General features: G+C 48.8%; 1 protein-coding gene across 1 annotated transcript; it reads left to right on the top strand.

Moving 5' to 3' along the window:
- Positions 1-1,033: 1,033 nt before the first annotated feature.
- Positions 1,034-10,831, top strand: LOC128491247 (calcium-binding mitochondrial carrier protein SCaMC-3-like). The gene is made up of 10 exons (XM_053463524.1): positions 1,034-1,274; positions 2,830-2,956; positions 3,827-3,914; positions 5,297-5,408; positions 8,518-8,676; positions 8,903-9,055; positions 9,213-9,320; positions 9,408-9,575; positions 10,251-10,404; positions 10,647-10,831. Exons 1-10 carry the CDS (start codon positions 1,119-1,121, stop codon positions 10,829-10,831), a joined length of 1,410 nt encoding a protein of 469 aa, XP_053319499.1. The 5' UTR covers positions 1,034-1,118.
- Positions 10,832-15,742: the final 4,911 nt, after the last annotated feature.

Genomic DNA, 15,742 nt, shown 5'->3' with positions numbered 1-15,742 from the left:
AAAAATGATAGGAGTTACCCTTTAAGAGTTAATATAATAGACGGAGGGCGACAAGAGAAAACCCTTCCGCAGACTGTCCTTCAAATAATACTATTCTATGGGGTTGTATAGGGTAAATGTGATAAATCCTATCAGATGCTCCGGGGTTAATATCTCTAACTGCCCCAGACATCCTCACCGTCGGTACACTCGTCGGTACACTCCTACCAATCGTACCAATCGATGGGGCTTCGCTTTGCCACAACACTGTGATTTAACCATTTAGTTCTAGAAATATAGAACTTGCCGGCAGATCAGACCCGTGCTGTAAAGACTGCATGCCGTATGCCTGTCCCATGCATGTTTAAATCCCTCCACTGTATTAGCCTCTGCCACTTCTGCTGGGAGGCTGTTCCACTTATCTACCAGTAAAGTAAAATGTCGTAACATTCCATCTCAGCCTCTGGCCCTCTAGCGTTAGATTCTGGTCTCTTGTTGTAATGTCTCTCCTCCTTTGAAATAAATGCCCCTCCTGCACGTTATTAAATCCCTTTCTGTATTTAAATGTTTCTCTCCCGTCTCGTCTCTCTTGTCTCCCCCGAGTCGGACGTATCGTGGAAGGGCTGCAATGCGCCAGTTCTCTGCAGAGCGTGTCGGCCGTGCGTTTATAACATGATATTAACATGCGACAACACGCTAGGGAGCTGGGGCCGCCGCGAGATTCCCGCTCGATCCGACAGCCAGCTGGTAGCAAAAGACGCGGCGCTTACAAAGCGGATGCAGAACTGGAGCTGGCGATCTGGATTAGCATTAACCCGATGAACCCCCAATCCTACAATCCTCTTCCTAATTGATATAGAAATAAGGGGTCAAAGCTCCTCACCCCAAGAGCTGGCAATCTATGCGCCCCTGTATTCCCCCCCCAGCTCCTCCCCCTTGGCAGTTGAAGGCACGCGGAGGGTTAAGCCCTGCCGTTTATTGGGTAAGCAGATCGTTCCCCTGCCTTGCCTCGGAATCGCACAGGGCGGGCTCGGCACGCACACAATAACTCCGGGGCTGCGCATGCTGCAGCCTCCCAGCTGGCTCCGTCACAGGCCCCCCCAGGGGCCAGCCAGGGCTCCCCGCCACCTTGCGCCAACATGCAGGGGTCTGCGGCCAGGGACCCCGAGAAGGAGAGGCGGTACGCCCGGCTCTTTCAGCAGCTCGACCTGAACAAAGATGGCCAGGTGGATATCAACGAGCTGAGAGAGGGTCTGCGGGCCCTGGGGATGAAGCCGTGCCAGGACGCCGAGCAAGTGAGTGCCGCTCAACCGCATCATACTCTGCACCGCTATGTAATGCGCGCCACGAGCAGCGGGGGCTACGGGTGTAATCCTGGCCGAACGACGCGGCGGTAGTACTCGTTACCGCTGTATGGGCAGGGGACCGGGAGGGGGGGGTAATCCTTATATTGCAGGAAGTTGGCACAAGGGCACTTCGGAGGTACCCATTGTCGCCATAATCTAAATCTAGAGGAATGTAGAGGCTTAGATGGAATGTAAGGAAGTTTTACTTTACTGAGAGGGTGGTAGATAAGTGGAACAGCCTCCCAGCAGAAGTGGTAGAGGGTAATACAGTGAGGGTATTAAACATGCATGGGATAGACATACGGCTCCTGAATTAAAGACGTGACTGACGACTGATTAAGGTCTGAGTCTTTACAGCAGGAGAAACGGGCGACTAGACGGGGGCCGGATGGGGCCGATCTGCCGGCGGATTCTTTGTGTCGATCGTACTTGGCAGGGTGTGCAGGATTGCGATGATACAAACAAGCGGATACCGTGTTGCTGTTCAGCGCACGTTGTGACAGCACGGCGTGAGTCATAACCAGTATATCCAATATTGGAAATGGGGCGAGAAAACACACAACCCCCCCCCCCGGGGAATGCAACACGAGAGGCTTATACACAAGAGTATAATGTAATACGTGCAATGTTCTCAATTTAAATCCTGCGCGAATGCAGAGCGGTATCTGCCGTGTCCTGAGGAGGGGGAGACATTTTCACTTGGAATGATTATTACCTTAGTATTCATGGCATAGTTACCAGTTGTCCCGATTTACTCAGGGCAGTCCTGATACCAGTGCTTTGTTATTGCCGGCTGTAACAGCCAGTGTTGTGAATTGCGGGAACTGCAGAGAACCGTATATAGGAAATAATATTGTGATGTCATTAAACACCACACAGCAGGGGAAACGCGTGACATCAGGCTGTGTTATGCGGCCATATTGGTTATTGTCACATGATGGGCGCTGTATTCATTTACATCGCGGGTCGTGGTGCCGGTGCTGTACAGACAAACTCGCTGTGTATGATGACCGGCCGGACTGGGGGTGGCCAGGTGGCCCTGGCACTAAGGTGGCGGGTGCCTGATGATGTCATGCGCGGCTGCGTGCTACGTGTATATCCAGCCTTTAGCCTGGCCGTTCCTACCTAATTTTTGTGCAAGAAGGGCTGACCTGGCCCTGCATAATGCATACCTCCCAAGTGTCCCAAACGCAATGGTCCCACTCCCAATCATACCCACTCACACTCACTCACGCAGTGCCGGGGGCTATGATAATGTATACATCAACCAGGGATGCTCGATGGGGTCGGTACTTCGTCATATAAAGTGAAGTCATTGAGATGAAACTGCAGCTTCCCCGACAACTCTGTCTTTTATTGAATAAACCCCACACCGCATGCTCTTTTGCGGGATGCGGCACCTAATATCGTAATATATATATATATATATATATATATATATATATTATTCTATATGCCGAGGAGGAGCGTTCATTTATCTAACCCCCCAAAATCTGATTCACAGGAAATCCTCCGGGCCGGGGACACCAATCAAAACGGACTGCTGGACCTCGAGGAGTTCACAAGATACCTCGAGGAGCGGGAGAGGCGGCTCCTCATCATGTTTGACAGCCTGGACCGCAACGGCGATGGTGTGTATATAATATATAATATATAATATATATGATACGTGCCTAGATATATCGCGGGCCGTAAAAATGCTGTGCGGCTGCAAAGAGGGACTGTATGCATGGAAGTGGGGATGGTGGCATCCCTTTAAGAGTCTCTCTCTTGGCTGTGAAAGTTAGCAGCGGGCTTCGCAGGCGCAGACGGGTTCTCCACAAGGTCAAACCGCGGCGGTGGAAGGTCAGACGCCCGCGCTGGGTTTTTTCGGGACGATTCCTGTGTTCCAGCTCTGTTACCCCCCCCCCCGGCTTATCGGCAGAACAAGCTCCGGCAAGCAGATTTGTAACGGCCCCTGAGGGCACTTGGCTAAGGAGACGTGTACATGCATGCGCTAACACGCTAGCGCGCTTCTATGCGATTGCAGGACTGCCGGCCGGAACGTTACCCCTGCGTTTTGCGGAGCTAGAGTCGGGGGGGGGCGGCCAGAGGTTTCTAGGGCCCCCCTGATCAAAAATGACTTGGGGCCAATCTCCAAGACGATTAGGGCTTTTCTTCCCATAGATTTGCCGGCGTGATAAGCGAACGGCTTTATGGCAAACCTTCTTCACGGTCTCCGCTGGGTCGGGGCGGTATGGAAATGCACTAACGCCATTGGTTGATGTGGACGTGTTTTTTTGCCACCTGCTGCTGGGGCAAGATGCGGATTCATGGCCCCAGAGAGTTGGCACGCGGCGGTGAAGATATCCCGGGTTCCCACTACCTGCGCTCACACCCGGGGTGTCTTTAAGGGCTGGTAGGGGTATTTATAGAGAGGGTTACCCCGTAACTAGACTCCGGGTTAACATGGCGTCCGAGAAATGCTCCGTCGCGTACTGATATCTCGGGGTGTCTTGCAGGTCGCATCGACGTGTCGGAGATCCAGCAATGTTTCCACGGACTCGGGGTTCCCATCACGCTGGGCCAGGCCAAGAAGATCCTGCAGAGGTGAGCGAGGATTGACGTGTGTTCTGTATTACCCCGCAAGGGGGCATCTACTGAGCCCTGGGTCTGGGGAGTCCTGCGAGACTGTCAGGGACACAAGGAACGCTTTGTTATGACATCAAAACCTACCACCGCCACCAGGAGGAGGATCCCACACAGAGGTCCCAAATCTTCCGGAAATTCCCCCTCTCTCTCAATGTCTCCCTACCTCCTCCGCGGACCGATTCCGTGCCCCTGTCTCCTTTCCACCAGTTCTGCTCCTTCTCTTGCCTCGTCTCGTTCTTCTTTCTTCTATCTTTCCCTCCATCTCGGTGAACCAGGCCTCCCGGAGCATTTCTGCAAAAGGGCGGAGCCTCCTGGCGCATCCTCTCCCTGATTGGAGGAACGGGGGGGGAAAGTGGCCAAAATAATACAGACAGAGTCGCTGGGGGGAGATGCACTTCTCTTATTCAGCTGATCCTTCTTCGTTCCTTCAATCGGGGGGAAGATGTGCTCGGAGGCTCCGCCCTTTTGCGGAAGAAAGAAGACAGAAGTAGAGGCAAGAGAAGAAGCGGAGCTGCAGGAAAGGAGACGGGGACATGAAAGCGGTCGGCGGGGGAGGTAGGGAGACATTGAGAGAGAGGGGATTTCCAGGAGATATCCCTGGCCCAAAGAGCTTACAGTCTAACTAGTAGTAGTAGGGAGTGCACAGACATGCACATACAATCAGGGGGAGAAGGTAAGTGCGGTGTGTCACTTAGTGGCCCATATAATCATATTTAACCCTTCGTGTCCTTAAACCGAGGTGATGCTACGGCCGGAAATCAGCTTTCTTTAGAAAGAAACATTGAGGTTACTTAAAGCCCGCATGCCGCGGTTAAACGTGTCTTGGTATCCCAGGGGTTAACGGCGGCTCCTGCCTGAGGGTCTCCTCGCTCTGCTCCGGACGCTTTAAAGTTAAACAGTAACAAGTTTAATAGCCGGATTTTTGCAACCTTCATACCCCGGAGGCGTCTTCGCCATCCAGTCTCAGCTTCTCGGAACCGCACCTCGGAACTCTCAGGGTTTGGCCCCGAGGAAGGGTAAATGGGCAAATGAATAGCTTCTACCCAGCAGTTACTTCGGGGAGGAATAATCACGTATGCACTGAGAACAGGATGCTAAGACAACGTCTCCCACGGCATAACCTCTTTGCCCCCCCCCCCAGAATTAGTTGGGGCTTTATTAATAAACAAAAATAATAATTAACGCACGAGTTATTTTGTTTATACCTTTTATGCCCCAAAATACTGTAGTATCTGTTGTACAGCGCCGCGGATTATGATGGCGCTATATGAAACAGTGAGCAATAATTAACGTGTTACCCGCTTTTGTCCTCTTCCCGTGGGGCGTCCCCGCACCCGCAGCATGGATCGCGATGGCACGCTCACCATAGACTGGCTGGAATGGAGAGATCACTTTCTGCTGAATCCGTTACAGAACATGGAAGACGTCGTCACGTACTGGAAACATTCTTCGGTGAGCGGGGAGACGATGAGGTTTAAATCCCCGTATATAATCTGCATTCATCCTATGCCCTTCTTACCTTATCCTTAACTAAGCCACTTCCCTATTATAGTATTATTATTATTGATTTTTATTATTATTATTTGTTATTATTTATTTTTATTAATATTATTATTATTATTATAATATTATTATTGATTTTTATTATTTTATTATGATTATTTGTTATTATTACCGGTATTTTTTTTTTAAATTATTATTATTATTATTTCATTGTTATTGCTTTTTATTATTATTTTTATTGTTATGGATTTTTAGTAGTATTATAATTATAATTATTATTTCTGTAGATTTCTAATTTTTAATTGTTTGGATTAAAACTGCTTTTATGGTAATAAATCGTGTTTTTCGGGAGCAGATGCTTGTTCTTCCAGGCGCTATTATAGCTGCTATACCTCGAGATGCTGGACATAGCTGTTATAACTTGAGGAGCCGTTTGTTCCGGTTATTCCTGTAGGGTACGGATATAGCCGCTATAACCGGAGGTGTCCGTATTCCTGTAGGGTACGGATATAGCCGCTATAACCGGAGGTGCCCGTATTCCTGTAGGGTACGGATATAGCCGCTATAACCGGAGGTGTCCGTATTCCTGTAGGGGATGGATATAGCCGCTATAACCGGAGGTGCCGCATATTCCTGTAGGGTACGGATATAGCCGCTATAACCGGAGGTGCCGCGTATTCCTGTAGGGTACGGATATAGCCGCTATAACCGGAGGTGCCCGTATTCCTGTAGGGTACGGATATAGCCGCTATAACCGGAGGTGCCGCTTATTCCTGTAGGATACGGATATAGCCGCTATAACCGGAGGTGTCCGTATTCCTGTAGGGTACGGATATAGCCGCTATAACCGGAGGTGCCCGTATTCCTGTAGGGTACAGATATAGCCGCTATAACCGGAGGTGCCGCGTATTCCTGTAGGGTACGGATATAGCCGCTATAACCGGAGGTGCCCGTATTCCTGTAGGGTACGGATATAGCCGCTATAACCGGAGGTGTCCGTATTCCTGTAGGGGATGGATATAGCCGCTATAACCGGAGGTGCCGCATATTCCTGTAGGGTATGGATATAGCCGCTATAACCGGAGGTGTCCGTATTCCTGTAGGGTACGGATATAGCCGCTATAACCGGAGGTGCCGCGTATTCCTGTAGGGTACGGATATAGCCGCTATAACCGGAGGTGCCCGTATTCCTGTAGGGTACGGATATAGCCGCTATAACCGGAGGTGCCGCTTATTCCTGTAGGATACGGATATAGCCGCTATAACCGAAGGTGTCCGTATTCCTGTAGGGTACGGATATAGCCGCTATAACCGGAGGTGCCCGTATTCCTGTAGGGTACAGATATAGCCGCTATAACCGGAGGTGCCGCGTATTCCTGTAGGGTACGGATATAGCCGCTATAACCGGAGGTGCCGCGTATTCCTGTAGGGTACGGATATAGCCGCTATAACCGGAGGTGCCGCGTATTCCTGTAGGGTACGGATATAGCCGCTATAACCGGAGGTGCCGCGTATTCCTGTAGGGTATGGATATAGCCGCTATAACCGGAGGTGCCGCGTATTCCTGTAGGGTACAGATATAGCCGCTATAACCGGAGGTGCCGCGTATTCCTGTAGGGTATGGATATAGCCGCTATAACCGGAGGTGCCGCGTATTCCTGTAGGGTATGGATATAACCGGAGGTGCCCGTATTCCTGTAGGGTACGGATATAGCCGCTATAACCGGAGGTGCCGCGTATTCCTGTAGGGTATGGATATAGCCGCTATAACCGGAGGTGCCGCGTATTCCTGTAGGGTACGGATATAGCCGATATAACCGGAGGTGTCGCGTATTCCTGTAGGGTACGGATATAGCCGCTATAACCGGAGGTGCCGCGTATTCCTGTAGGGTACGGATATAGCCGCTATAACCGGAGGTGCCCGTATTCCTGTAGGGTACAGATATAGCCGCTATAACCGGAGGTGCCGCGTATTCCTGTAGGGTACGGATATAGCCGCTATAACCGGAGGTGCCCGTATTCCTGTAGGGTACAGATATAGCCGCTATAACCGGAGGTGCCCGTATTCCTGTAGGGTATGGATATAGCCGCTATAACCGGAGGTGCCCGTATTCCTGTAGGGTACGGATATAGCTGCTATAACCGGAGGTGCCGCGTATTCCTGTAGGGTATGGATATAGCCGCTATAACCGGAGGTGCCGCGTATTCCTGTAGGGTACGGATATAGCCGCTATAACCGGAGGTGCCCGTATTCCTGTAGGGTACAGATATAGCCGCTATAACCGGAGGTGCCGCGTATTCCTGTAGGGTACGGATATAGCCGCTATAACCGGAGGTGCCGCGTATTCCTGTAGGGTATGGATATAGCCGCTATAACCGGAGGTGCCGCATATTCCTGTAGGGTATGGATATAGCCGCTATAACCGGAGGTGCCGCGTAGTCCTGTAGGGTACGGATATAGCCGCTATAACCGGAGGTGCCGCGTATTCCTGTAGGGTACGGATATAGCCGCTATAACCGGAGGTGCCGCGTATTCCTGTAGGGTACGGATATAGCCGCTATAACCGGAGGTGCCGCGTATTCCTGTAGGGTATGGATATAGCCGCTATAACCGGAGGTGCCGATTATTCCTGTAGGGTATGGATATAGCCGCTATAACCGGAGGTGCCGCATATTCCTGTAGGGTATGGATATAGCCGCTATAACAGGAGGTGCCCGTATTCCTGTAGGGTATGGATATAGCCGCTATAACCGGAGGTGCCGCGTATTCCTGTAGGGTATGGATATAGCCGCTATAACCGGGGGTGTCGCGTATTCCTGTAGGGTACGGATATAGCCGCTATAACCGGAGGTGGCGCGTATTCCTGTAGGGTACGGATATAGCCGATATAACCGGAGGTGCTGATTATTCCTGTAGGGTACGGATATAGCCGCTATAACCGGAGGTGCCGCGTATTCCTGTAGGGTACAGATATAGCCGCTATAACCGGAGGTGCCGCGTATTCCTGTAGGGTACGGATATAGCCGCTATAACTGCATCTGCTGCTTATTCCCGTAGATGTTGGATATAGGCGAGTCCCTCGCCGTTCCAGACGAGTTTTCGCAGAAGGAGATCCGCACCGGCATGTGGTGGAAGCAGCTCCTGGCCGGAAGCATAGCCGGCGCTGTATCTAGAACGGGAACTGCCCCGCTGGACCGGCTTAAAATTCTTATGCAGGTGAATGATACAAATGCACTTTTTTCCCCACTTTCCACTTCCCGCGTCACAATATTACCAAACCCCATCACTCCGCACCGTTCTCCCCCTGCCTCTCGGATGATGATGATGATGATGACGATGATGATGATGTTCCACCCTCTTGCCCGTTGACCTGTATGTCTTCCCACTATAATTCTTCGTCTTCCGGTTCTTCACGTACGTCTGTGATTTGTCCCATGCGCAGGTGCACGGCTCTCAGTCTCGGGGTCGCAGTATGTTGAAGGGGCTGATGGAGATGGTGGAGGAGGGTGGGCTGCGCTCTCTCTGGCGAGGCAACGGAATAAACGTGCTGAAGATAGCACCCGAGTCCGGCATCAAATTCATGGCGTACGAACAGGTACGACTCTAATTCCCATCATCCTCCAACAACTATAAAGCGCGGTGAGGATCGTGGGGGGGGGTTGTTTATTATCACAAGAGAAGAATTAAACGACCTAGCCATGCAAGCATTAATCTCCGCTGTCGGAGTCTAATTGGTGTAGCCTCTTTCGCAGATTAAGAAGCTGATCCGGGGACAGCAGGAGACTCTGCGGGTCTCTGAGAGATTTATCGCCGGGTCCCTGGCCGGAGCCATCGCCCAAACCGTTATTTATCCTATGGAGGTAATTGGGGGCAGCGCGGTAAGCAGGGGCTGTAGCGCACGGAGGATGTTCTAGGTGTCTGACCGGCGGACCTCTCGCGTTCCACAGGTTCTGAAGACGCGGCTGGCCCTGCGCCGGACCGGCCAGTATTCCGGAATGTCCGACTGTGCCCGACATATCCTGCGCACTGAGGGGGTCAAAGCCTTTTCAAAGGGCTACCTCCCCAACCTCCTGGGCATCGTGCCGTACGCGGGCATCGACCTGGCGGTGTACGAGGTGAGAAGGGAGATGTTGGTTTCTAGTCCCTCAGACACTGGTCTACCCAGCCCACCTACTCCCGTACCAGCCTGGTGTGCCTTGGGCCATATCGGAGAGAGAGAGTTTTTGGTGGCATCTCCACCATCATTATGCCACGCTGCTCCACGTATGTTACCTGAACCCACAGGTCCATGATCGATGTCGCACACGCAATACTGTATGCCTGCATCCAAACCCTATGGCCATTGGTTAAGCCGGTCCCTAGGAGGACACCTCTGTCCAGATACAATGCTGGCCGCCTTTGTAGAGGTTCCATCGTCATTGTCCAACGCTAAGCCGAGCCACCAAGGTTTCAAGAAATTGCCCTTTCTACATAATTGCCCCATGTTTCTTAAGGGAACAGCCTAGTACCCAAAATTGGTTTTCCTGCTGTAAAGACCTTAATCGGTCGTTGGCCTCGTCTTACGTCTATCCCATACATGTTTAAGTCCCCTCACTGTATTAGCTTCTACCACTTATGCTGGAAGGCTGTTCCACTTATTTACCACCCTCTCAAATCAGTGGGAGCAGCAGCCAATCACACGTATGCGAGCAAAACATAATTGTTTAGATTGGTTGACACTACAGCAGTGTAGGACCGGCTCCCATTGACTAGAGTGGGACGTTTTGCCCGCTTCCTTCTTCCTTCCGCAGACTCTGAAGAACACTTGGTTACAGCGATACCGATCCGGAACCAGTGCCGACCCCGGAGTGCTTGTGTTGCTGGCGTGCGGCACGGTGTCCAGCACGTGTGGCCAGATCGCCAGTTACCCGCTGGCTTTGGTCAGGACGCGCATGCAAGCACAGGGTAAGAACATGTGTCGAGGGTACATATAACGCACGGTCACAGGATAGCTGCCATAAACAAAAAAAACATGGAAATAACTCATTTCTCGTGTAGCTGGAACTTGGCTAGTTTAATATTCACAGAGGTAGCCCGACAGAATTTCAGGAGACGCCTACCATGACTACCCATGATCCGAGTCCTTCTTCTTATAACCCTGTCGTTATTTTAATAGGTATTTATTGAATTTTTTTGGTCCTTTTCAGCTTCCATAGCCGGTTCTCCGCAACTGTCCATGCTGGCCCTATTCCGCCACATAGTTGCCAGGGAAGGCTTCCTGGGCCTGTACCGAGGCATCGCACCAAACTTCATGAAGGTGATCCCCGCCGTTAGCATCAGCTACGTGGTGTATGAAAACATGAAACGCGTGCTCGGCGTGACCAGCCGGTGAGACGGCCAGCATTTTACGTCGGAAAGACGCTGGATGAACCATCTGATATACCCGCGCAGGATGAAAACAACCCAACTAGCACAGTCCCACACCAAGCTGCCCCACCTTTTTGCCTGCTCTGCCTGTTTTTTAGGGGGTCATGGACAATTTTGGGGTGCCCTCACTGATGCTGCCACTTCTCTCTTATTGAAGTCTGAAATGGATTAACCAATCTGCCCCGACGCCTCTTGCCAAGCCAGGACTCGTGAGCTCACGTCAGCGAATGTCACGGTTTAATGGCGGCGGATCTTCTCCGAGGGGTCCTTTCGTGTAGGGAGGAAGCTCGTGCTGCCCCTCGTTTCTGAATGTAATAGTTTCCGTTCCTATGAAGTACTGCAGCTGCATTGCATTCTGGGATTTTTAAGGATACCGACCAGAGCCAGCCTATACATGGGTCCCTATCGGCCCATGGACCTCAGGGGCCGCTTTGACAGGGGCCTCCCCCAAGGCATGTACTTTTGGGACAGATTTGTGGAGAAAGAGAAGCGTTTCTGCGCCCCTCTTTCTCAGAGAATCTCTCTGCATTATTCTTGCCTCCAGTTTCTGTCTTCTTTCTTCGCCTGCTTCTGTCTTCTATCTTTGTCCGCTTTCCTCATGTCTTCTTTCTTCTGCCTTCTTCCTATTCTCTGTGAACCTGGCCTCCCAGGCGAAGCCACGGGGACAGCCTCCAATCAGGGGAGAGGGGCCCTTTACACCTGTAATAGTTGTAACCCCGGATGGTGGCCCTTTGGCTGGCCCTGATACACACCATTATCTTGCCTGCTGCCCTACTCTAGGTCAGTGGGGGGGGGGCGCAATGTTTTGTCCTAGGCATGGCCGTACCCAGAGAATGTATACCGGCTAGTAAGGCACTAGGAGGAAAAAAAGGGAAAATAGAAAGGACCCGATGGGGTGAGAAGGTTTGTCTAAAGATGTCTAGATGTCCTTTTAGTGGCCAAATGTGAAATTGCACGTTGAAACATGGTTACTAGCCTCCTCTCGCTGTAGAGGAGACGAATCCCCCCCAACAAAGGAGATCAATATATCAAGAGGGACAAGATCCATGTTCTATAGCAAGGGTGTCCAACCTGCGGCCCTCCAGCTGCAGCAGGACTACATCTCCCAGACTCCTCTGCTAGGCCCTTAGCTGAGCATTATGGGAGATGTAGTCCTGCAGCAGCCGGAGGGCCGCAGGTTGGACACCCCTGTTCCATAGGGTGAGTAACGTGTAGCGGTGCGAGGGCCGCGCATCTTGGGGGAGGGGGGGGTATGTGTATATAGTACGTGAAGGGTAGGAGTATTTAGAATGCTGTTATTGCTTGCCATGGCCCTGAACCAGACGGCGCCCCCTGGAGCTTTTGTTACTCCGGGTTTTTTTTTGTTTTAATGGTTGGATCGTTTAAATTGAATGAGTAGAACGTATGGATGGATCTACCGGTGGAGATCACGCTTTGCCTCGGTCCAGACAGTCAAAAAATAACCACTGGCACAAAAAAAACGAACAAAAAAAACATATCGCGCATGTTCAAAAAAATGTATTTTGACGAATACCGCTTTAGGTGTTCTATTTTATGGTGGATTGTAGCAGATCAATAGAATGTATTTATTAAAGCTGTATATGACATGATCAGAGGGCTATATATATATATATATATATATATATATATTATATACGTTACAGAACAAACCTTATTTATTATGTGTCTAGCTACCTTCACTCGACTTGGGGAGGAAATTCTAGAGAGAGTTGAACGGGGCGGAACAAACGAGTTACCCCCTCGGTAATTTAAAGGGATAAACGGCTTCAACATCTCATAGAAAGGGCCATGTTGGAATTTTTTTTAACGCTATATGTGTATTTTTACCAAAAAATTCTATCAAAGACTTTTGGAACATTTGATTAAAAAAATTAAAAATGAACCAATCCTCTCCACTTCCGGTGAGACAGGAAGTTGCCTTATGACATCGCAGGAAGTTGCCTTATGACATGGCAGCATATAACAATTGCAACGCCAGCTAATTCTAGCTTGAGCCGCCATGCACATTTGCCGATATTCCAAAATGGTCTTTTGTATAAGATATATACATTTTAGCTCGTTTTATTATGGGGGGGGGCTTGTTTGTCTCCCAAAGCACTGCCTTTATTTTTTTTTTGTTTGTTTTGTTTTATTTTTTTTTAATTTGTATTTTTAATTCTACTGTATGTTAACAAATTGACAGGTCTTAAACATATCTTGGTGCCGTTTTTAGAACCTATTAGCCATATTATTTAGGTTTGTTGCCATCTATGTATGTGGGGGTTGCCATATCACGTCGTTTAAGTTGGCGTCCCACCCCAAAATGTCCCAAACGGGGCCGACGTCAGAAAAATTGAAAGTTTTTTAAATCTTGGGAAATAAATGCCCTCTCTGAAAATATATTAATAAATTAATTAATTAATAATAAAAAAAAAAATAGTGCTGCATTTAAAGGGACACTCCGGGGTCTCACTGCATATAATGGCTGACGCGTACCTTTAACCCCTTCACGGCAAAGCCTGTACATGTAATAGTCCTTAATGGGTTTAACCCCTTAATGACAAAGCCCGTACATGTACGGGCTCAAAATGCATTGTTTTCAATAGGGACCGCCCGTTGTCCTTAAGGGTTTAAGGCCAACTCGTTGTCTCTAAGGGGTTAAATACGGTTTTATCTCGTGTGTGTCCCTTTAAGAACATAGTTTATTTTTATTTTTTGGTCTACGTCGCGTATAATTGTTTGCACTTGCGGAGGGTTTCTTTTGTCGTCTGTTACGCTGTCTTCGTCACTGAACACTTTAAAGAGAATTTTCGGTCGGGGGCGAAACGCGTCGGGGTTCCTTCGGCTGTACCTCGAGGAGCACCGTGCCGCGCCGTATCATAAAGACAGAGATTTATCGGATTCTCGCCACGGTTTCTTCATCTCGCAAAAAAAAAAAAAAAAACGGGGAGGGTTTCACGTCTCGTTATTCACAGCCGTCGATTACACTGAATAAAAAAAAATAATAATAATAAAATCACTTTTATTTATAAATGTATTTGTTTTGTTTAATTCGAACATTAAAATGAGGTTTGAAATCAAAAGTTCCAGCCTGTGAAGAATCGATAATTATTCCGTCTTTTATAATGAAATCCAGGGCGTTTTTATTTTTATTTTATTTTTATTTATTTTCTTCCCCAATCGAACAAAATATGGGCAAAGAAAAAGACAAAAAAAAAAAGGTTTCCGAAATCGGTAAAATAAAATTGGCTGGATGGGATTTTTATATTTTTATAATGCCATTAACTATGAAAAATACAGTTTAATGGCTCAAAAAAATTTATGAAATATAATTTACTTTTTATAATTATAGGGTTAAAAAAAAACTTTTAAAAACTATTGAAGAGTTTTTTATTATACAAATGGCTGCGTATCAGCCATTTATATGATTCTCGCTCCGTTATCTGACCCCCAATCTACTAGACAAACACCTTGACTCCTTATCATACTACCTGTGGGGCACAATAGAATGGCTCAGTCTTAATCACACAGCCTGACACACTGGTTAATGAAAGTCTATGGGGGAACGGACTTCATTAGCATTGCCATAAAGCATCAGTGTGGTGACTGAGAAGATAAAGTCACCCAAAATATCACTCGACTGACAACAATGGCCGCCTCCGGGTCTGTGAACATGAATCTACGTTACTGTGTGCAGCGCGGGCTTTTATACCTATATTTGCTTTTGTATTCCTGTCTGGCTGGCCGTGCTGGGAGTCGCTCTGTAGCCACTCAGCCAGCACGTTCCTCCTTTTATCCGTTGCCAGCGTCTGAGCCGCCACTTTCCAACGGCTCCAGAAAACAATAATAATAATGGAGGGTTTGAGGGATCTGGAGAGCAGAAGATCGGGGAGGACCAAGTCTGAACTTTCTAATAACTTTATTCACAGCATTCTAATCCTGAACGTTCTACTACAACACCGAGAGTGCCGGGTACGGTTCTGGAGACCCCATCCGTTCTGGGGGGAGTTCCGAGGAGGGCGACGATAAAACCGATCGGGAAAGACTGAGGGATCTCAATATGTCCGGCTTGGAGGAGAGAAGAGAGAGGGGGGATGGGAGAAAGAGGTTTAACTACATAAAGGAGGAGAAATGTAAGAAGTCCATAATGTAACACTCGAGGCTTAGATGGAATGTAAGGAAGTTTTACTCGACTGAGAGGGTGGTAGCTAAGTGGAACAGCTTCCCGGCAGAAGTGGTGGAGGGTAATACAGTGAGGGGATTTAAACACGCATGGGATAGGCATACGGCTCCTGAATCTAAGACGAGGCCAACGACTGATTAAGGTCTGAGTCTTTAGAGCGGGATAAACGGGCAGACAAGACGGGCCAAGTTAGGCCGGTCTTCCGGTGGGTTCTATATTTCTATCTATATGTCCTCTCCGGGCCTCACTACCCAAACAGACCAATACCCCTTGTGATTGTATGCTTATAAATCTAGTTTATGATTGGCTTAGGCTTTCTTGTGGGAAGGTAGTATGTAATGACAGGTACAATGTATACTGATGGATAAACCCTATTTATATTGTATTCAGGGGCTTTCTTATTATAACAAGAGGATTGTGTCACAATTATTCCTTAGAATAAACGCAAAGGCATCATTGTTTTTCTAAATCATCATGTGATAGGCTGACTCGGCTGTCGGTTATCGCATTTTCAGCTAATCCAGTCAATAAAGCCATTACAAGCCCCACCTCATTTCCAATGGCCGCTTATGATTTGTCTATTGGGTTGTCTGTCAATGCCTTACTTTATTTTGATTGGTAGATACAGATAGCAATCAAATTTCGCCGTCCTACTTTTCTTTGTCCCCAACAACTCAGCGCACGCGGTTGTGA

The sequence above is a fragment of the Spea bombifrons genome, chromosome 4, assembly GCF_027358695.1.
Source record: "Spea bombifrons isolate aSpeBom1 chromosome 4, aSpeBom1.2.pri, whole genome shotgun sequence".
Lineage (NCBI taxonomy): Eukaryota > Metazoa > Chordata > Amphibia > Anura > Pelobatidae > Spea > Spea bombifrons.
The sequence above is the reverse complement of the archived record's forward strand: the minus strand, read 5'-3'. Positions and strand labels throughout refer to the sequence as shown.